At 40.3% G+C, this 23,008-nt stretch overlaps 1 protein-coding gene across 1 annotated transcript; it reads right to left on the reverse strand.

The window, feature by feature from the left end:
• Nucleotides 1-7,329: 7,329 nt before the first annotated feature.
• Nucleotides 7,330-15,910, reverse strand: ABRA (actin binding Rho activating protein). The gene is made up of 2 exons (XM_030863093.2): nt 15,234-15,910; nt 7,330-7,849 (listed from the first exon to the last, which is right to left on the reverse strand). Exons 1-2 carry the CDS (start codon nt 15,908-15,910, stop codon nt 7,330-7,332), a joined length of 1,197 nt encoding a protein of 398 aa, XP_030718953.2.
• Nucleotides 15,911-23,008: the final 7,098 nt, after the last annotated feature.

Here is a 23,008-nt window from a genome sequence, read left to right on the forward strand (position 1 = left end):
CCCCTTTGGTCTTCCACAGCAGTATTATTGTCTTTGTGGAGTTGACTAATCATAAAAAAATCCTGTATTGGATTTCAGTTACAATAAGGTCATAGTGGTGTATACCAAATAAAATTAAATACATAAATATAAATTTGAGTTTGGATTTATTGAATAATCAAGTTATTTTTATATTTAAGAAGTCTGATTAAATGTACTACTATCTTTTATATGTGAAAAATGGTTCTAGGAGCTATGGTGGTGGTGTGGTGGTGGTGTGGTGGTGGTAATAGTAATAATGATGGAAGGATGCATTCAAACAGAGGGAACAGCACAGTTTAAAAAATGGGGATGTACTTGGGTACTTGGCACATGAGGAAATGTAAGTCATTTGTTATTTTTAAATTATGTCCCTGGTTTTCTTGGTGGGGAGTGCATAGCAAGGTAAGACTAATTTCATAAAGAGCTCTGTTGTTGTGCAGTGTCAAAAAATTTAGATTTTTTTTAATCTCATAGGAGCGATTAAGAAAATTTGAGTGCAAGAATGTTATGATCAGATTTCCACTTTAGAAAGATGTCTGTGAAAAGTAGATTAGTAGAGAAACAAATTAGAGACAAGGACACTAATAAGACTGTTGAAAAGTCCAGAGCGAAAATGTTGAGGTCTGAACGAGAATAGTAGCAATAGGGATAAGAAAGGAGGCATGGATTTGAAACAGATTTAGGAATTAGGATTAACAAGATATGGTTATTAATTGGATGTCAGAAAGAGTTAAGGATAGCTCTCAGGTTTTTTTGTTAGGAATATATTATTCATCGAGATGGGTGATGTACAAAGAGTAGAAACAAGCAGCAGATAGGGAAGTTAGGTTAGTTGTGGAACTTATTATAGTATAATATGAGAAACTAGAGAACAGATTGGGGGCAGGGGGGAATTAATATTCTGTTCTGATAGATAAAAAAAAATTTTAAATCAACAACATATAGGTAGATGTTGAAGCCATAACCTGTGGATGATATGCCCTTGGAGATTATAGACTGAGTGAAAAGAGAATTCTTGAGATAGGTTTTGGGGGTATAGTAATATTAAGTGACAGGCAGAAGAAAAGGCTGTAAGCTTCCATCTCAAGCAGCTAGAAGAACAGTAACAAATTTAACCTAATGAAAATAGAAGGAAAAACGAAATAAAGATGTGAGCAAAAATCAATAAAATTTAAAACAAGCATACAGAACAGAAAATCTGAGAATAATAAAATTGTAAGCCTCCAGCAAGATTAAGAAAAAGATAAATCACTGTTAAGAATTTAAACGGAGACATCACTAGAACCAGTGAACCTTAAAGAGATAAGATATTGTGAAGAACTTTGCATCAATAAACTTGACAATGTAAATGAAACAGAAAAATGTTTTGGAAAACAGAATTTATTAAAAAATGATCCAAGAAGAAATAAAATTTTTGTATTAAAGAAACTGAATCTCTTAATTAAAAAAAAAAATCCTTCCCACAAAAAACTCAGGTCTGTATGCTTCCACTGGGTAATCCTTTTAAGTATTTAAGGAAAAATAAAGTATCAGTCTTACATGAACTCTTCCAGGGTACTGAGAAAAGGGAGAACTTATGTTATTGAGGCTAGCACCACCTTGATACCAAAACTTTACAATCCTTACCAAAAAAATTACAGAACAGCATGGTATGAGCATAGATACAAAATCCTATATAAAATATTCACAACTCAAATTTAGCAATGTATGAAAGAATAATATATTACAACCAAATTGAGTTTATTCCAGGAAAGCAAACAGTAGTTATTTTTAAATTGGTATTGTTTTCCACATTTAAAGAAGAAAAATCCATGATCATCTCTACAGAAGCAAAAGAAGCATTTGATCAATTTCAGTGCCTGTTTATGATAAAAACTTAGCAAATTAGAAAAGAAGGGATCTTCCTCAATCTGATAGAAAAATATCCTTGAAAAATGTACAGGAAGCATCATCTTTAATGGTGAATTATTGAAGGTTTCCTCCCAGAAGTAGGAAACGTAACAATAATAACTGCTTTCACCACTTCTCTTCAACATTATCCTGGAAGTTCCAACCAGTTCAATAAAGCAAGATAAAAGGCATAAGGACTGGGAAGAAAAGACTTTAAATGTCATTTGTATAGGACACAATCGTGGACATAGAAAATTCCAAAAAGATCAAACTATTGAAATAATTTGATTTACCAAGGTCACTAAAGACAAGTTCAATATTAAAAAAAAGAGTAAAAACCCTTCTTTTTATTCTTTCTAAACCAATAGTTAGAAAATGAAGCTTAAAATACTGTCATTTTGCAATACCATTGAAAAAATCGGATATGTAACAAAAAGATAGACATAAGTAGGAAGGATATACCATGCTCATGATACGAAGACAAAATTGAAAGATGTCAGTTCTCTAAAATCAATCTGTATTGGCAGGGAAAATCTCAGCCAGGTTTATTTGTGGAAATTAAGCTGGTCTATAATTTATATGGAAATGTAAAGGCAAAGAACAGCTGAGGCAACAGTGAAGAATGAGGCTGTGGTCTTAAATACTAGATAATCAGGATCTATTAAAAAGGTGTTTAAAACAATGTGGTATTGGTCAAAGGCTATACAAAAGAATGGATTAAAGTCAAGAGTCTAGAAACAGACTGATTTTTTAAAAAGATGCTGCTGCTGCTTAGTGGAGAGAATGGTCTTTTCAATAAATGATGCTGGATTAATTGGATGTCTGTATGGAACAAAAAATCTTGACCTGTCATACCACATACAAAAATTAATTACAGATTGTAGATCTAAATGTTAAAGGTAAAAAAATAATGCTTTTAGTTGAAAAATATAGGAGAATATCATCATGACTTTAGGATACACATACATTGGACAGAAAAGCACTAACTATAAAGGAAAAAATGGTAAATTATACTACATTAAAATGTTAAGAGCTTTTCATCAAAAGACATCATTAAAAATGAAAAGGCAGCCAACAGAGTAGAAGGTTCTTGTAATACACAGATCTAATGAAGGTCTCACATACACAATATACAAATGACTACGACTCAAACAAAAGACGGAAAAGGCAGAAGACTTTGGCAATTCCTAAAAGTATTAAAACAGCCAATAAGCGCTATTTTAAAAAGGAATGTGAAGTGGAATAACTTTGGAAAACATTTTTTGGCGGTACTCTACTAAAGCTAAATTTGGCCGGCAAATTTCATTCCTTGCTATGTACCCAACAGTAATTGTGTATATTTGTTTACCAAAATATATGTACTAGAGTGTTTAAAAAAGAACTATTTGCTTTCTTTCTCCTCTCCTGACCATCGCCCTGCTCCCTCCATACATTCACCCATTCACCTGTTTTACTGAGTCTAATTTACTGCTTCCTCTGGCTTGTTCCTGGAAGTAATCAAGCACGTGGGCACTCTTCACTAGCAGAGTCTTGGTTCTTACAGCCAGCCCTCTGGTAAGGCGCACTGGTTTTCAAACCAGCTAAAGGGGCTCATCTTCCCAGTGTCGGACTCCAGGTCTGGGGGTGCCCAGTATGTGTCTCGAGCCCCTCACTCCCCAGGCAGGATCCCCGAGCTTGTGATATATCCCCCTCCTCTTTGTGTTCCCTGCTCAGGGCGCAGGCCCTCATCTGACAGCTTCTCCTCCCTTCCTACCTGGTTCTGTGTGAATCTTTCTTTAGAGCCTTTGTTGTAGAATAGCCTTTCTGCCAGTCTCCAGTTTGTTTTCAGTGAGAATTGCTCCACGTGAAGTTGTACTGTTGATGTGTTCCTGGGGTGAGGTGAGCTCAGCATTCTCCTACTCTCTGCCATCTTAATCTCCCCTGCAACCTTTCCCTTACTTTTTTCAGAGCTGCATCCATGTGTATGTACCATGCTTTTTTCGGCCATTTTCCTATATGTATTAGGTTATTGCATTATTTTACAATTAAAAATAGTACACTATGTTATGCATATGTATTTTCATATTGTTTGAGTTGTATCTTAAAAGGAAATTTGGGGATTGGAATTTATTGGTCAAAAAGTAAATGCAGGGCTTCCCTGGTGGCGCAGTGGTTGAGAGTCCGCCTGCCGATGCAGGGGACACGGGTTCGTGCCCCAGTCTGGGAAGATCCCACATGCCACAGAGCGGCTAGGCCCGTGAGCCATGGCCGCTGAGCCTGCGCGTCTGGAGCCTGTGCTCCACTATGGGAGAGGCCACAGCAGTGAAAGGCCCGCATACCACAAAAAAAAAAAAAAAAAAGTAAATGCAATGTGATTTTGTTAGATACAGGGGTGCCCCCCAAATCTGGGCACACACTGCCATGAGATAATCCTTGCTGGGATGATATGGAACCACAGCACTCTGAAAACCTCCAGGCCAAGAAGTGAGGTCCTACGGCGCATTTATAAATTAAATACTTCTGCAGACATTGTGTTCTTACTGTGTATCAAGAAACATCCTCGGTACTGGGAATGAAAATGTATATTCTAGGAGGCATCTGCATTAAGAGGCCACTTTAACATGGGCCAGATGGTTCGCTGCTTCTGTAATCCCTGAAAATAGTGACAATAAAGTACAGCGATACTTTCTCTAGCATGAGTTCCCACTGAAATGAAATTCTACTTTACACAGAATTATTCCCACATCGTGTGAGAAACAGTACCTAGTATATCTGTTGGTAGTATTAAAAAAAAGGGTGGGGGGGCTTCACTGGTGGAGCAGTGGTTAAGAATCCGCCTGCCAATGCAGGGGACACGGGTTCGAGCCCTGGTCTGGGAAGATCCCACATGCCGCGGAGCAACTAAGGCCGTGCACCACAACTACTGAGCCTGCGCTCTAGAGCCCACAAGCCACAACTGCTGAGCCCGCGTGCCACAACTACTGAAGCCCGTGCACCTAGAGCCTGTGCTCCTCAACAAGAGAAGCCACCGCAATGAGAAGCCCACGCACCACAACAAAGAGTAGCCCCTGCTCGCCACAGCTAGAGAAAGCCCGCGTACAGCAACGAAGACCCAACGCAGCCAAAAGTAAATAAATAAATTTATTTAAAAATATATATATTAAAAATAAAAATTCATTTAAAAAAAAAGGAACTTGAGTTGGGGAAGGGAAAGTAAAAGCAGAAGTAAAAATATAGTTGCAGCCTCATTTTCCAACACAGTGTTGGCGAGAAAGAAAGTCCGAGTGCCGACTTCCCTCCTGTTGATGTAAGTGGGCAAAGTGATAAGAAGGTGAACTTGGGAATCAGGAAGTCATAAAACTTCAAGTTAAAGAAATTAAAAGGCATCAAACATTTGGAGGTCCATACAGAAAAGGTTAAAAAAACAAAAATGTACCTTTCAGTAACCCCAAGCTCTTTAAACATCTGATTGAAAGTTTTGAAAAATCCTGAAGATTTGGAAACCAACTGTACACTTATCCATTACTAGGAATTTAGAATTGCCAAAAGTAAAGTGCTATTGATAGTATATTTACTTTATATGTAATTATTTCATATGTTATTTGGTGACTGAAAATATGAGGACTTTCATTAACATGTTTGCCACCTGAGTTCTACTCATCTTTTTTTGTCTAAAAGCCTTAAGGTTTTCAACCATGGATTTTTCCTGTCATGGAGTTTTTTTAAGATAAAAATCTGTCATATAGCAGGCATTTTCCTCTAAGAAAACTTTCTGATGTTAGAGTCACACCTTATTCAGAAGAGTGTTAATGTAAGCTCTCTGAGAAGAAGACTTTTAAATTCCATCCTCACATTCAGACACACTGAACTTTGAATGATCTGCATCGATGCTCGCATAAACCGTTACTGTCCAGAGTTGGATATGCGCTCTCTGTCTAAATATTCCACCGATTCTAGAAGTAGCCCGAGTTGCACTCTATAATTTTGTATTTCAAACACCAGAAAGTGGCATTGTGGAATATAACTTCAAAACAGTAATATAAAAACAAGAACATAAAGTACAAGAAAGTATCTTTTATTCTTGTGCCATGTTTTTAAGTTTGACATAGGTTTCACTGTTGTGATAAAAGTATACATCTTATATGAAATCCTACTTAGAAATATTAGTCATTAATTTGTAATTTAACAAATCTATTATGGAAACAAAAATGTGTAAACCTTCTTTAAGAAGATTTTTGGAACTTTCAGTTTGAAAGAGAATCATATATGAAAACAAGGATAACTCTTACAGTAGTTTAATCCATACTTTATATTAAACCTAATGCCTAACAATTATGAGTGTCTATTACTTTGAGGTATTATGCTTTGACATTAATTTCTGTATCAAACACCGAAGTGCTATAATATCATTTAGTACCTTCCATTGAATTCTGTAAGAATTGTAATCTCACAATTTTTATTCAATTTGTTTTTAAAATTATACAAGGCACATTAAATCTAATTGAGAACAATTGACAAGTAACAGATTAGTGCCAAATAAATTTGTCATCATTAAGCTATACTTTTTTCACTTTGGCAGGACTAATATTGCTGCTTTAGGACTTTCAGATATTTCAAAAAATTTGTTACAGCATGAAGTAAATTAAAATGTCTCAAGTCTGTTTCTGATCTACCCATGATTCTTTCAGATTCTTCTACACTCAACATTCCAATTCATTGTAGCATTTTCTGTATTTCTACTTCAAACAGCATGACTCACTAAGGTTTTGAGAAAAAACTTCCCCAAGAAGTCCTGCAATGGCAGGTAAATCTAAATGTCTTACCTTTGCTCTGCTTTCATAGAGCAAGTGAACAAAATCGCCTTCTCTGCTGGCTCTAAGACCACCAGCAATGTCTTTTTATGTGATTTGTGCAAATCACATCAGAGAAGGGTGGCTAATTTCTGTTGGAAACCTATTAAATTCAAAGTCCACAGAGAAATTCCAGCATCTTATTTGAATACAACTTTTTATTTGTGTGCTTATTTTGTGTGCTTGTTTTTTAAGGGATAAAAATAATGGTACAAAGTCAAGCTTCCTAGAAAATTTTAAATTTAGTTTTGCCAAACTTGCTGGAATTTTTTTTTCCTGAACAATGACACATTGTAATATGTTTTGCTGATATTTCCCTGAAGTCAGCATTTTTCTTAGATATAATTGTTTATTTAAAGATTTATAGTAGTTGTGCAAAGAATAGCCAAACATTTTTGCCTAGAAGGGTAAATAGAATTTCAAATATTTATACTATTATATACGAATAGTCCTCGATGTCCTTTCTGAAATGCGTTGTGTGTGCTTAAATAGAGTGCCAAAAAAGTCAATCATGTAAAAATTGTTTAATATTTACCAACTTATTACAGAGCAGTTTGCATTTTACTTTTCACTACATTCACATTTAGCATTAAGACAAGAGTGGGTCAAGTTTGGCTTGTGCAGTTGAAGGTTCACTCAGTAGAGTAATCACAACATGGTCATCCCGGCCTTGCCATAACATCTCTCCTTCGAAGTCAACCAGTCCATGCTTCCTGGCACGCAGGAGAATGCCCACCACTTTATCTGAAATACGAATGTATCTGTCAAAGAGATCTCCAAAAGTAACCTGGATCTTGCCGTCCCGTCTGTGGTGAGCCATCGTTCGGATGATGAAGCACATGTCCGTGATTTCTCTGTAGATGTGCTCCTCGGCTCTCTTGGCCCTTTCGGCAGTTTTGGTTCCTTCCTTGGGACGGCCGTAGCCTTCATCTCCTTTGTGCAGGCAGGTGGACATGGCCAACTCATAATCAAACTCTTCACTGAAAGGATTCAGCTTCTGAGATTGTCTGTGTTCATCAGCCCAGTGTTGCCATCTTTCTGTCAGGTTGCCCACTTGGCTGTATTTTTGCTGGGCTTTGCAGTTGAGTTTCTCTGTGACTCTGTTTGCCCTAAAAGAGAGAGAGAGGATGAAGAATCAAAATATTGATATTTTAACACCCAAGTGTTGCTTTCTGTCTGTACTTCTTGTACATATGCATCTTAATGTAACTATAATTGTTTCATTATGAAAGAAATATGAACAATTCAAAAAAGTAAGAGATAAAAGAAGAAAAATCATATACAAGGCCACCATTGTTCTTAGTTTGAGGTATCTCCTTCTAGATTATTTTCTCTCTAAATAACAGTAATGTTTTAAGCTCTTTAAAATAATCATATTAAACTATTTCAAGAAAAAAGCTTCCTTACACAAATGTAATGCAAATATGTGTATCTTTTTTTTTTTTTAAAGAAGATGTTGGGGGTAAGAGTTTATTTATTTTTGCTGTGTTGGGTCTTTGTTTCTGTGCGAGGGCTTTCTCTAGTTGTGGCAAGCAGGGGCCACTCTTCATCGCGGTGCGCGGGCCTCTCACTGTTGCGGTCTCTCTTGTTGCGGAGCACAGGCTCCAGACGCGCAGGCTCAGTAGTTGTGGTTCACGGGCCTAGTTGCTCCGCGGCATGTGGGATCCTCCCAGACCAGGGCTCGAACCCGTGTCCCCTGCATTAGCAGGCAGATTCTCAACCACTGCGCCACCAGGGAAGCCCCAAATATGTGTATCTTAAAGTTGCATATTAGTAACATTTAGAACTGGACTTGAATGAGTGTATTAAGGGAATACACTTTACACAGGACATCAAGAAACAGTTATTTGCCCAAAATAAGCCTTGTATCGGCACACATACTCTGTAATATTTACTCATGTATAGATTTTTATATATGGATTTTTTTTTGGGGGGCCCCCTGCACAGCATGCGGATCTTCTTTCCCCGACTTGGGATGGAACCCGTGCCCCCTGCAGTGGAAGTGCGGAGTCTTAAGCACTGGACTGCCAGGGAAGTCCCTATACATGGATCTTTAATGAAGCATATCTATACTAGTATCTGTGATGTACCACAAATTTTGAAAAATCAAGCTGTATATATAGGAAACACCAGCTAGCAATAGTAACATTTATTGAACACAGTGTGCTGGCATTCTTCTGAACACTTTCTACTAATATTTCCACAACCATTTCATGAGATAGGTACTGTTAATCTCACTTCCCAGATGAGGAAACTGAGGCCAGAGGGGTTAAGTAACTTTGCTTAAAGTCACAAAGCTGTTAAGTGATGGGTCTGTGACTTGTACCAAAGTTAATCCGGCTCCAGAGCCTGTGTATAACTTCTGTGAAATGCTGCCCTAACCCAGCGGAAGAGGCAAGATTCAAACCCAGACTGTCTTAGGCAGCGTCAGTGCTCTTCCCTCTGTGTGATGATGCCACTCAGCCTGCCAGGACAGTGTCTAATATGTGGATGAGCTCTGTCTCAAATGTGTGTGTCTGCCCTTGCAGTTTGGAATGCATTTTTTATTAAAACAAAACAAAAACCAGCATTGGAAAGTGTAGACCAATAATGTCATGAGGGTGCAGATCTAATTTTAAAATGGCAAAATTTGTCTTTAACAGACTTTCCTGTCATTTCTGTATCTCCAATCTCCTAGACCTTTTTTCGAGGTCTCTTTGCCTTCATGAGTAAAGCATGAACTCTTGGACTGCCTAAAAGTCAGAAATTTGTATTCCTCATCTGTACAAGTGCCTCACCCATCCTTCTCCCCAGCTCCGAGTGGCTTCACGTGTGGAAGCGTTGGAAGTGGGAGATGTAGAGCAGGGTTGGATTTGCTTATGGCAATGGCATGCCCGAACTCAGCGGCCCCTGCTATCTGAACTCTCACAATTTGCTGTTCAAAACCCAGGAACGGGTCAGATGTGAGTCTTCCTCGCTATCCAAACTCACTTCCTGCAGTCTGGTCATTCAGATGCAGGAGGCTAACACTGGGTAGAGAGGCAAGCATACTTGCCTGAGCATTGTTTTCTTCGAAGAGGAAGGCCATCCACTAGATGGCGACCTTTCACTAATTCCCGTGGTTTGTGTCCTACACTTGCTGCATTGTTTCACTGTTGCAGTAGAATTCAAACTAGGAGTACATTGCTGAATATAACACTGCTCTTCTTTGTAATGACATGGACAAAAGTATATGACAAAGTTAATTGGGAAAAAGCAGCATACAAAAACTGTTTACACAATTATCACAACTTAAAAAAATCATACATGTATGGAAAAGTGCTAGGAGCTACACTGCCCTGAAGTGGAATGCATTTCCCTCAACCCTGCTGGTCCTCGTCTTCATCTGCATCTCCATAGACTGTCCCTGTTCAGCTGCTCAGATTATGGGCTGCTTGATCTCATGACCAAAGGAGAGGAAACACCTAGTGCCCTTGGAATGATGGCAATCCATGGCAGACATAGTCTTCAAAAACAAGCCCAAGGCTGGAACATCTTGCTGGAGAAGCGACTTGAAACATCTCAGAAGAAAGTGAAAAGAATAGCACGATTTATTAACTCATACTTTTTGTCTCCTGAGCACCACCTGTGGTTCTGTCCTATAGTATAAAACATAATACATCCTCCCTTTAAGGAGCTTCTGGGCACTTTGACATTCCTTCCATCCTCTAGTAAAGTACTTATGACAACTGCTGTGTGCCAGACAGTCTTTTAGGTACTCACTGAATATTCAATAATGAAAAAAGAATGACGAATAACCACTAAAAGACATTCATGAAAATCATCAGAGTGAACCAAATTTGAGTATATATGGTACAATTCTAACCATGTAAAATGTGTACACACCAGGCTGAAGAAATCAAGAGCATGTGCACAATTGAAAATAATTATGTTGGTATCTAGGTGACAGTTGATTTTTTTTTTCTTTTTCAAAATTCTCTTTCATACTGGTATTATAGTTGACCCTTGAACAACACAGGCTTGAACTGCACGGGTCCACTTATACATGGATTTTTTTTTTTTTATAGTAAATACTACAGTACTACAGGATCCTCATCTTGTTGTTCAAGGGAACAATGGTGGGGGAGGGGTTCTGATCTTTCAAGCACTTGAAAATCCGAGTATAACTCTACACTTATACTGTATCCATGGTTCCACCTCCATAGAGTCAACCAACCATGGATTGTGTAATAGTGTTGCAAGCATTTATTTGAAAAATCTGCTTATAAGTGGACCCACACAGTTCAAACCCATGTTGTTTTGCATCAACTGTATTGATTTTAAAATTTACAAGAAGCAGAAAAATATTCAAATTATCATCCAGAGGTAATTTGTTTAAACTGTATGTTATATGGGTCTCTCATTCATTGATGTAGTATTTTTTCTTCTAATTTTAATTAGGAACTTAAATTCCCTGAGTGTTGACACTCTATGTCATTTGGGATAAGGGTTAGGGTTGGTGAGGTAATAACTCTTTGAAGAAGACAAACATCTAAAAAAGCACCTACTAAACCTTAATTTCCATTTGTTTTATGGTCAAACTGTAATTTCCAGTAATAAGAGAAAAGGAAAGCAAAAGAATTGATCCTATTAGCAAGAATTAGAAAATAGACAAGGTTGTTTTAAAGAAGTACTAGAAGAAAATATATCTTAATGAGTATTTAATTTTCACTATCTTATAAACGTTCTATATTGTCTTAGTATTTCCAGTTTTTAAAAAGTATGGAAGTTTCAGGTTTAAATCAGGATTAGAAAGTCTTATACCTTGAGTATCCTCCTGATCAATGAGTGTAAGACTTAATATATCAGCTTATCCTGTTTTTCTAAATTTCAAGTAAAAATGTGAATAATAGTTTAGATTGAGCTTTAGAAAGACAATCTCTTACACATTTACAGAAGCAAAGTGATATTCAAAGACTAGCACCACATCCATACCTTAGGCTAGAACACTTCTCTGTCAGTAAACTGAAGAACTTCTGCCACCCTTTCCAACTTCTCAGGGAAGTTCTGGGGAGAATCTGCTCCTCTGTCCACTGGTTTGCTTGCCCTTCACCACAGGAAGTATAGCCAATTTGGTTAATGGGAGATTGATATCTACAGGGTCACACTTTTCAGAAGCAGGGTGACTGAATTCAAAACTGTGCTCTCCTTTCTGTTATCAGCCAGGTTTGGGAGCCAAGCCTGTGCTTCTCCTTGCAGATTGGCAACTGTCCTCAGAGTCCATGGAAAGGGTTCCAAGCTCGAGAATTGGGGGCACATATTAGAAAGCCATACTTTCCCCTTCATTTCTAGCAAATATCTTCAATATAGTTGTACCAAAACACTACAGTTTGGGAGTTATTGGGATTCCACTAATTAAGCTGATGCTTTGATCTCCATTTGATTTCTTGAGTCCACTCTGTCCTCAGAGAATCAGTCTAACACAGTGGTTAAGAATGCAAGCCCCGGCATCAGCCTTCCCAGTGTCATCACTTACTAGCTCTATGACTTGTATACATCTCCTCGCTCAGTTCCCTTTTCTATAAAACGCTCAGCCATTAGTATTTTTGCTAAACAGAACTTGGAGGAGAGAATGGATGAGTGATTGTCATTTCAATATTGCATCATTACTGTATGGGAGATAAAATTTCCTTTGTCTAAAGGAGATGGACCAAACAAGTCACATAGCTATACAATCAAAAGACTGAATATTTAAAAAATAAAGCATAAAATAGAAATCATTTTCATGGTAAAGCCCCAGGTAGTAAAACTCTACTGGTGAAGAATATTTCTACTTTCTACCAAACCTGCCTTGTCTCTGTTATCCATAGAACATCTTAACCACCAAGAAAACTTTTTTTCTACTTAGATATTCGTGACACATAATTTTCTCCCTGTTAGTGGATATGGGGAAAGAATGGTGCTTAGAATTAAAAATAAATGAACAAAACCCCCTTTCCCATAGGCCTCCTCAATAATGCCACATTCATTTCTCAAGCAGTATGTGAGAGTCCCATCAGGTAAAAAGTCCCATTGGGCTTCTGCTGAAGCTTCCTGAGCATAGCTAGGATTACTGCTGACATCCAGAGCTGCTGTTGCTGTGTACAACGTTCTGGTACCCTACGTATTCTAAGACTAAGGGAAAGGAACCAAAGAAGGAAGGAAGGGATTTCATTCCCATTCTCCTCCCCAAACCCTGAGAGCCAGTCTCCTAGCATCTCATAGTGTTGGGATCACCAGGGCTGGCCCCTTGCATTATAATGAGTACAACTTATTAAGTAGCTTTCCTGGGTCCGTTGCTTTACATAATTAATACCAAAATAACTCTGTGATTATCACATCTATTTTTTTTAGTTGAGTACAAAGAAACTTAGGATTTGCCAGAGTGACCATGATTCAAATCTGTCTCTCATTCAAAGGTATCTCTCTATCACACTAAGAAGGTGTCCATGTACATGTCTGTTTGGGGGAACCAACAGAAGGGTCCGGTATGGAAGTTCTCACTTCCAGGTGAGACAGTTTAGAGTAGTGGTCAAGAGGGTGGGCTCTGGATCCAGAGTGCCTGGGTTCAAACCCCATGGGCTGTACAATCTTATACAAATTCGCTAATACTTCTTTGTCTTATGTTCCCATCTATCCAATGAGGATAATGACTGTGCCTACCCCATGAGAATGTTTTGAGGATTAAATGAATAAATACTTAGAAGAGTGCCAAAGAAAGTACATGCGTTGGAGATTGGTCCCAATTGTCACCTCCCTACCTCTGGCCAATTCAAAACATGCTGACAGTAAGATCGTCATTGTGCCACCCTTAGTCTTTATTCCGTTGGGTTTATTCGGTTCTATTGTTTTGTTTTGTAGCACACGCCCCCCCCCCCAAATTCACAAGGCCAAAACTTAGACTATGGTTCCATATGGTCTGGTAGAATAGTGATTTCTGATTGTGAATTCCTATGTGAATGTAAATAGAGCACAAATCTAGATCTCTGAGTGCATCCTCAAGGTGCTGCCTGAGAAGTAGCGTCATGTCTGGTTCCAAAGCATTACATTTAGAGACAGGCATACACATCTCAGGTCACTAACTTGCTGAGTGAAATTTCCCTCTGAGCTTCAGTGCTCTCATCCCTAAAACGGGATATTACCTACCTCATTGTGAGAGTTCTAAGGACAAAGCACGTAAGATACCCACAGCACACACTAGATGCACGTGGAATTATCATTATCTACGTTTGCCATTTCATTTTTCTTGAAAGCTTTCAATATAATAGTGCTAATTCTTTCAAAACATCTTTAAAGTCACAAACTGACAGCTTTTTGTCAAATAAGGTAACCAGTTTTGTTCTTTACTTTCTGATTATATCATAAAAGTTGAAAAACACACCTACACATCTAACCGTTCCCAGAAGGAGTCGGTTTATAATTATTCTCCACATCTGAGACTTTTCCTATATTCTGACATCCTGTGGTTGTTGAATGAGAAATCCTGACTTTCTGTTACGTGGAGGCAGCTACTGTCTTGAAACAAAACATGCGTTTCTTGTCAGACTAAAGTATCAGTTTGAGTCAGTGTGTGTGTGTGTGTGTGCGCGTGCGTGCATTTAGTTGTTTTCGGATTGTGATATTTTAATTACCTAGCTTTTATAGCATTTCTATCTTTGTTTATAAGCAGAACAAAATTTTCTGAAGGTTTGAAAAATTGCTAAATAATAAAATCTATATGAGGAGTAATAACCTTCATATAGTGAGCTTATGTGCAGGCACTGTGCTAAATTCTCCTCTCCTCCCAATACCACAGAATTTATTCCAAAAGGTTACTGTTGCCATTGTTTTACAAAGGAGGAAATGGGTTTAGAAGAATAAGCCCTTTTTTTGTGTGGTGAGAACATTTAAGAGATATTCTCTTAGCAACTTTCAAGTGCATAATACAGTATTGTTAACTATAGTCAGGGCAGAGCTGGAATCTGAACTTGGGTCTGTCTGACTTCAGAGCCTGCTTTGACGTCAGACAGCAGCTTCCCACCTGTATACAGGCTCACAGAAATCCGTGTTCCAGGGGCACTATTTGGGTAGATGTGTCTCTTGAAAATATTGTAGACTGATTTTGGACAAGGGAAAGGTTTCTCCACTCAGTCTACCAGTAAATACTTGTCTCTGCAGAAAAATAAGCCAATTTTTTACTCATTATAGAATTGACTTAAAAATTTTTCCCAAAGCAGATACCCCTCTCCGGTGGCTTCAGATTTGTTGTGGCTAAACCTGGAGTGTTCAAAAAGAGAAAGGAGAAACCAAATAGTGCAGGCCCTTGGCCCAAAGGTCCATAGCTGAGCTTGGTCCTGCCCTCCTAGCCCAGGGGCGTGCCTTTCCCCAGACCTCGCTGCCTGCCCGAGCTGTGAGATTCTCACTCTGACTTTGGTGGTCCTTCCCTGCTCTCTGGGATTCCCGCAGCTGCCTGGGGCTCAGGAGCGGGATAAGGAGTTGGGAGATGCATTCACTTACTGGAAGGGCAAGGGGCGTTTGATTCTGGCAGTGGCCACCCGCTCTCCATCCAGCTCCAGCCTCCCCTCCGTCTCCCCTCCGTAGCCGCTGTCCTCTGTGTCTACGCTGCTGCTCCTGCACTTGGGCCCTTCCCGTTCCTCCTGTCCCATCTCTTTCCAGCCTTCGATGAGCTCAGATACCAGGCTGGCACATTTTCTCCTCCGCGTCGGGGAGCCATGGCCGCAGAGGATTCTGTCCATTTCGCTCTCTGGCTGCCCAGCTTCAGGCGTGTCCCCATCCTTCTCGTATCTGTGGCTGAGGTGGCCCACATCCCCTCCTCTCTCGTAAGCCTTGCTGACCACTGTTTTGGTCACCTCTTTCCTTCTGATCTGAGACACCTCGGTGGCTTCCTCTGAGCTTGGTCCATCTCCGTGTTCCTCTGGCTTTGGGGAGGAAGACTTTGGGGCCCTCTGAGCTTTCCGGTGGGTGGTGGGATGGATCACTGGTCCAGAAGCTTGGGGTGGGTTCTGGGTCCCTCCTGGCATCCAGCCTGTGGGCTCCTGGGCCTGCCTGATGCTGTTCTCATTGGCCCACTGCTGCCAACCTCGGGCCAAGCTGATAACCAGGGTGGCTGTGCGTACCTTCCGGAGGGCACTCTTGGCTGGCCCCTCCTCCCTTTCCTTTTCCCCTGGAGCCATGCTACCTTCCTCTTCTCTGCTGCTAGCCTGGGCACTGGCTAAAATGAGTGGGGGCCGGTGGAGGGCCTGGGATTTAAATAGAAGTGGGACGTGGGGTGGGAAGAGAATTTGGTCACGGTGGAAACTATGTTAAGCACTTCTTGCCAAGATGCAGTGCCTTCCCTGTGATGGTGTGCTTTTTTTAAACCCTGACAGCTCCAGTTTCATCAGAGCAGAGGGACATCTCTGTTGGTAAAAGACAGTGATAGGATCATGCCCTTTCTTCTCCAAGTGCCAGAGTGGAAATTACTAGATCCGATCATGTGCTCAGCCTTAGGTTTTTCCTGACCTTAAAATATGGTCCTACCATTTATAGGAGCATAAAATACATGCACAAGTTATGCTGGGAACATCATAGGCTTGTTTCCATTGAAACCTCAACAGCTTTCAGTATAGCTCTTAGTCCCCATTTTATAGCTGAATACAGTGACACGTAACTTCCTATAGCGAATAATATCTGAGACTCACACCCAGATGTCTGATGTAGGGCATGTGCCTCTTTTCTCTCTACTCATCAAGGGTCCTAAGTAGCCGTTTTCTTTTTGTCTTCAGCTCTATTCGATACAGACTTTAGAAGTCACCCCATCCAACCTCCATTTACCAGGTGAGAAAATTGAGGCCCAGATAAGGGGGGAGACAAGGGCCTGGTGTTATAGTCCCACGTTTGAATTATTTTATAGACAAATCCTATTAATACACGAGACGGTAGTCAAAATTTTGGTCCAATTATTTTTTTAAAAAATCTTTAAATTGAGACCTACACACACACTGAACTTCAGAGATTATTACAACAAATCTTTTCAAATGTTTTGTTAAAGCAGACTATTTAAAGACAAAATAAGTGAATGCTATCAGAAGCAACCCCTACCCGAACTTTTGTTTTGAATAACACAACCTTCCTTAGCAGAACTTCAAGTTCATGCAGAAAAACCATTTTTTCAATTCTCAGAACAAAGACCTGAAATATAGTTTTTAAAAAAGGACTGGATAGATAGGGCACTTGGACAGGAAAATAACCATCTATTAAGTGTCCTAAACCAGGTAAAAATGCTCAGGGCTCAACACTGAGTAATAAAGTAAGACAAATAGAATTTTTTCTTCATACAACAGTTCTATAGATTTTTTAACTCTATACTTTCCTCCAATCTTGACATGTAGTTAACCACACTGATTGAAAACCGCTGTCTAAGACCATAAAAAGGTAAGAACTTTAATTACTTCTGATTGTGAGACAAATTTATTTAAAAAAATATGTTGATGTCAGTTTTCCATCCTGTAGGTCATTTACCTCCCAGGATTAAGACAATTGGGGAGACGATTTACTACTCTATTCTAGAAATCTGTCAGATGTGTTTTTAGAGTTCAACAGCATCTGAAAATGTTAACTGTGGTCCGACAATGCAGAGACAAAATCCCTCTTGATTAAGAGGAAATTGGATCACAAGAAAAGAAAACTATGACAAAGATTTCAATCTGAGTCTGAAATTTCTGGCATTCTTTCTTAGAATGTAGACACACTGCAGACTGTTTCGTTCCTGTTAGATTCCCTTCAGCTACTTGGAATGCCTTGGGAAGGAATGGGGTTCCTCAGAGATGCCCATGAACTCAACCCAGGACCAGGCTAATTTATAACTCCCCAAGGACTTTTCTGCTTCCCTGCCCACACCTGTTCCACATTCAATTCTTATAGGGAGAGAATGGAAACAGCAAAATGTTACTAGTCTTTCACATATTAACAGGCATTGCAGTCAGCTGCCTGGGCTTAGGGCTATCAGCGGATAGTCTTGGCAAAAACAGGCAGCTACTAAAAGAATCTGGTCATTCCTTCTGAGATTTTGCTTCCACAGCAACTGTGGTCCTTCACTCATGCTTCTTCAGAAGAGAGTGTGAAATCCTTTTCCTCCTCGTGTCAGCTTTGGGCATTCCTTCCCTAAAGAAAGGCCTGTATACTACCTACTGTGCATCTTATAAGGAATATCTTCTTTCTCAACCTCGATCTAGAGTCTTAAGAGTTCAGCATTCTTCTGCTTTAATAGAAGGTGTAAAAGAAATGAAAATAGGGGCTTCCCTGGTGGCGCAGTGGTTGAGAGTCCACCTGCCGATGCAGGGGACGCGGGTTCGTGCCCCGGTCCGGGAAGATCCCACATGCCGCGGAACGGCTGGACCTGTGAGCCATGGCTGCTGAGCCTGCGCATCCGGAGCCCATGGTCCGCAACGGGAGAGGACCATAAAAAAAAAAAGAAAATAAAGTCTCAAAGAAAGATATAGTGAACTAAGTAGTTTACAATGTGAGTTCCCTGTGAGACGATGAGATTAGAAACTGTAGGTGAAAATGCAGACCTGATTAATGAAGTATTTACCACCTAAGAAATTTGTCATAAGTGTGGAAGTATTTTGTAAAAAATACTAGTTATTATTTGATCATATGGGCAATACTAAGGAAGTTATATTTATGCAATTCTCTGCATGATACACTTAGAAGCCAGATGGAGCCAGCTCTCATCACCAGCTATATAATCTTACTAAAGAGACTTTAGAAACCGACGTTTGCTCAAGGCTTATATGAAACAATAATTTCATTGATCCTTTCTACATAAATAAGTACGTTTTTTTACTTGTTCATTCACAGAAAAGTGGGAATGAAAAGACTTTAATGGGCAGCAACAAATGGCTTTTGATTTCAAATGAATTTACTTAACTCACTGCTAATGGAATGAATACAGTGGGTGAGGCCTGATGGTAGACAGTGTCGGGGAGAGTGTAAAGCTGAACAAAGCAGAAACTACTCTCAACGTCTTCCCATCTAGCCAGGAGAGGACATGCATACAACTGCCCTTAATAGTTTGGGGAGAACTACACTAGAAATAGAAATAAAGCTTTATGGGCTCATTGAGCACAGGTGACTGATTTTATTGGAAGGACTTCACAGCAGGGGTGGTCCTTTATCTGATCCTTAAAAGGTAAAACTCTACGAGGTGGAGAAAGGGCGCTCTAATCTGAAGAAACGCCGTGAACAAAGATAAGGCATGAAGATGCACGGTACACCCAGAGACCTAATGGCCCCGCGTGGAGATCACAACCTCAGATGCCTCCAGGATCATGCAGGTCATTTAAACCCATGAGGTGAGTTGGGTTGGGGCACAACATGGGGTGGTGAGGACTGTGGGCAACTGGCGAAGCAATGTCACAAGAGAAGTAAGAGATCTGGATTTTTACATGAACTCTCCCGGTTCTTTAAGTGGTGACAGTTAATACACACACACACACGCTCACACACACACACACACGCTCACACACAGTAGTACTGGGTGAACCTACACAGTTCTCGGACCAGATTCTGTGGACCCCCAGTTTATAAGCTTTAGAGAAGAGCATACAGTGTTTATGGGGTAAGAACAAGGGGCCTGGGAGCAGTAGGACAGGCCTTTGAAGAAGTCAGTTGGAGCGATATTACAAAGAACGCCTTGCTAAGGAATCAGTGTTTTATCAAATGGGACTCACTTGCATCACTAAAAAATTTTAAACCTCAATGTGTTATCAAATTTGCGTCACCAAACGATCAAATCAAAAACCAGTGAAGTGGGGTTTGGATTTGAAAAAGATAGGACTAGGATAGGGAGACTCTTTTTAGGGGTTACAAAAATAATCTTGGAAAGAACCCAGTGAGGATCTGAAAGAAGAGAGAAAGGTTTGAGAGCCATTGAGGTTCACATCAGACCCGCTAGTTGCCAAGGGTGATGGGTATCGGGGGTGGTCTAGAGGTTTCAATTTAAGTGACAGGTGTGAGGAGGTGAATTATCTGGGAAAGGATAGAAGGGACGATTTGTGGTGAGAAGGAGGGTTTCCCCCTTGAGTTGCGGAAGCGCTGGGGCGCCCGTGGAGACCCGGAGCACTGAGAGGAACCAAGAACATGGACCCGGTGGTCGGGCAGAACGAGGTGAAGATCCAGGCTCTGCAGGTTAGCAGGGTGACCTAGATCATGTTACTTAATTTCTCTTAGGATTCAGTTTTTTCATCTGTAAGATGAGTATTATCAGAGCGTCTACCTCATAGGGTCAGTGTGAGAATCAAATGAGTAACACGTGTGAAGCACTGAACAGCGTGCCTGGCCCATGGAAGCTCGATAAGTGGTTATTGCTATTAATATCTGGACGTTGAGTCATGGAGTTAGAGAATTAAAGCTCCTTAGATATTTCTGTCTGACCAAGGACAGGACTGATGCCAAACCCACGGCAGGGATGCGTCTTCAGGTGGGAGGGTCAAGTGGGGTGATTTGTAGGGAGGGACTGGTGGCTGCGAGGGAACGCTTATTTATAGTGTTCCATTGTAAGGTAATTTATAGTGCGGCCTTTAAAGCAGTGTTTGAAAGGGTTCCCTCAGCCTGCTGCAGGTCAAATGAGGTCTCAGTTACTTGGTAGGGATAACCAAAGGGTTGAGCACAGGTGCTCTCCTGGAACCTCCTGGAATATGGAGCTTAGTGGTTTCCAATCACTGAGGCTCACATCAGAATCTTAAATCACATTGGGATCACCTGTGGAGCTTTAAAAACTACCACTGGTGCTAAACTGTCTCTGGACACAGGTCTTGGGTAGGATCCCAGCACCATCTTAACCTAACACACCATCGGGGCTGACAACCCTTGTTCTAGATTCTAGAGGCTTCCAGCAGACATTTCACATGCAGGTCTCAAGAGTGTCGAGACCAGTAGCCCAGGTATGGATTCAGGCAGATGGATTTTGCATTCTGGATCTCCTTTCAGAATCTGTGTACCACAAGAGTTAACTCCTCTGAGACTCAGTTGCCTTGTCTGATGGCAATAACATGACTTTCCCCGCCGTTCTTTGTGTGTCTACATGAGGTGATGTTTGTGCAGCAGTTAGCACAATGCCCAATATGCTGGATAAGAGCACCACGTGGAAGCTGTTCACATTGTTCTTTATACTGTTACTGAGGATAATGATGCCACCCTCTACATAAATGACCTCAGTTCACAGACAACACATCGAACCTCAATATGTATAATACAACATAAACTTTTACATCATAAACAATAATAATTTACATACATTGCCAGAGACCAAAGAAAATTTCAGAGAACAAATGTCACACAAACCATTACCAATCTATAGTCACATTAATTTAATTCAGGAAACAAACAGATAAATGCTTATGATATTTAATTAAATCTGAACAATGGTGTCTCAGAAACTGACCTTGTAATCATGACTGAAACTCACTCTTCTTTGAATAACGTTGTTCAGTCTTTACTGTGTTATTAACACTAACTTGGTTCAATTCATGTTTAATCGATTAACTCCAAACTGCACAATTTAGAAGTGTACCTCATTAACACCCTAAACTGACAATACCCATTAAAGTATCATGTTCCTAACTCCTCTGATCATTGAATAGTATAACATAACACACCTAGGATGGTGTCAACCTATAGTTCAATGAAAAAAAGTGAAATCAATGGCTGGTTTGGGCTGATCACGCCCACTTAATTAGTGCGATAGCTGCTTAATACATTTTGCTACTTCTCATTTTGCTCTATGCAAATCCATCTGTACACATCTCCCATGTTTATACCTTGAAAGTCGCTCAGCTGATCAAAACCCTTTAACCACTTCCCAGTATCATCCAGATAAAGTTAACACGTCTTAGCCTCATAGTCAAAGCTTGCTATCATTTGCCTTCACTTTTCACTCCTTGCCTTTATAGTTTGGTAACTCTATGGAATTTCACCGAAAAAAGCCTTTTTCTTCCTATTTTGGAGGATGTATGGCTGAAACAACAGTGCACATAGAGAAGCTTTGTGTGTGCTGCGACAATTCATTTAATTTTTGCTCCTGTTTCTTCCTGCAAAAATCTTCTTTGTCCTGGACTTGGTGTGAGTGTCAATAATGTACACCAAAGTGTTTCATAGACTGTAAAGAAGGATAGCAGCCCCGTCACCATGCTCGGACTTCTCTTTTTTTCTTCACCACTGGGTCTATTGTAATATTGTAATACATCTCCGGCTGTGTAACAGCTCTGTACCAGCTGTAGTTTTTAAAGTTCCACAGGTGATCCTAATGTGGTTTAAGATCCTAATTTGATCCTCAGTGATTGTAAACCACTGAGCTCTGTAATACCCCCGTCTCTGGGTTCCATTGGTGCCACCTACTTTTACCTTACTACCTGATGTACACCCATGTAGTCACTAAGCACCAGCTGTGGGCTATGGAGGGGACGGGTGACAAAAGAGATGAGTCTGACCAGTGTCTGTCCTAATGAAGCTCACAGTAGAACATGGAGAAAGAAAGCAATCAGGTGTTACTGGGTTATGATATACGGGTCAGAATAGGGATATATCTGAGGTCAGAATCAGTTATATCTTTGGGGTTAGGGAACGCCTCAAAAAAGAGGTGCTGATTGAACTGAGCATTATGGGTTGCTGTCCAGTCGAAGGCAGTTGGGGAGAGGAAGCCCCAGAGAGAGGCTTAACGACTCAAGGTACGGAGGAGGAAACAGCATGTCTTACTGGAGTGTAAGCTGGGTGTCCCTACATACTACAGCCTGATGGGGTCCCCTTTCTTTTTTTTTAATTTTTTTTAATATAAATTTATTTTATTTTTGGCTGCGTTGGGTCTTCGTTGCTGCTTTCTCTAGCTGTGGAGAGTGAGGGTTACTCTTCCTTGTGGTGCGCGGGCTTCTCATTGCAGTGGCTTCTCTTGTTGCAGAGCACAGGCTCTAGGCACATGGGCTTCAGTAGTTGCAGCACACATGCTCAGTAGTTGTGGCTCACGGGCTCTAGAGAGCAGGCTCAGTAGTTGTGCTGCACGGGCTTAGTTGCTCCGTGGCATGTGGGATCTTCCCGGACCAGGGCTCAAACCCGTGTCCCCTGCATTGGCAGGCAGATTCTTAACCACTGCGCCACCAGGGAAGCCCCCCTTTCTTTTAATAACCCAAGAAAACGACTTACATCCCCCTCCACTCAGTGTAAACGGAAAGAGTCTAGTGGCTATCTTAGAAGTCTTTTCAAATATGAGTGTGAATGGAAGTATCTAGAATTTGACC

This window comes from Globicephala melas, chromosome 17 (assembly GCF_963455315.2).
Source record: "Globicephala melas chromosome 17, mGloMel1.2, whole genome shotgun sequence".
Taxonomy (NCBI): domain Eukaryota; kingdom Metazoa; phylum Chordata; class Mammalia; order Artiodactyla; family Delphinidae; genus Globicephala; species Globicephala melas.

What these genes read in the sequence shown, in the direction of transcription:
- ABRA (XM_030863093.2), bottom strand. Translation starts at nt 15,910, where the DNA reads ATGGCTCCAGGGGAAAAGGAAAGGGAGGAGGGGCCAGCCAAGAGTGCC. An exon ending in AAACGCCCCTTGCCCTTCCA is followed by an intron (nt 7,850 to 15,233) that starts GTAAGTGAATGC and finishes TCTCTCTTTTAG; the next exon opens with GGCAAACAGAGTCACAGAGA.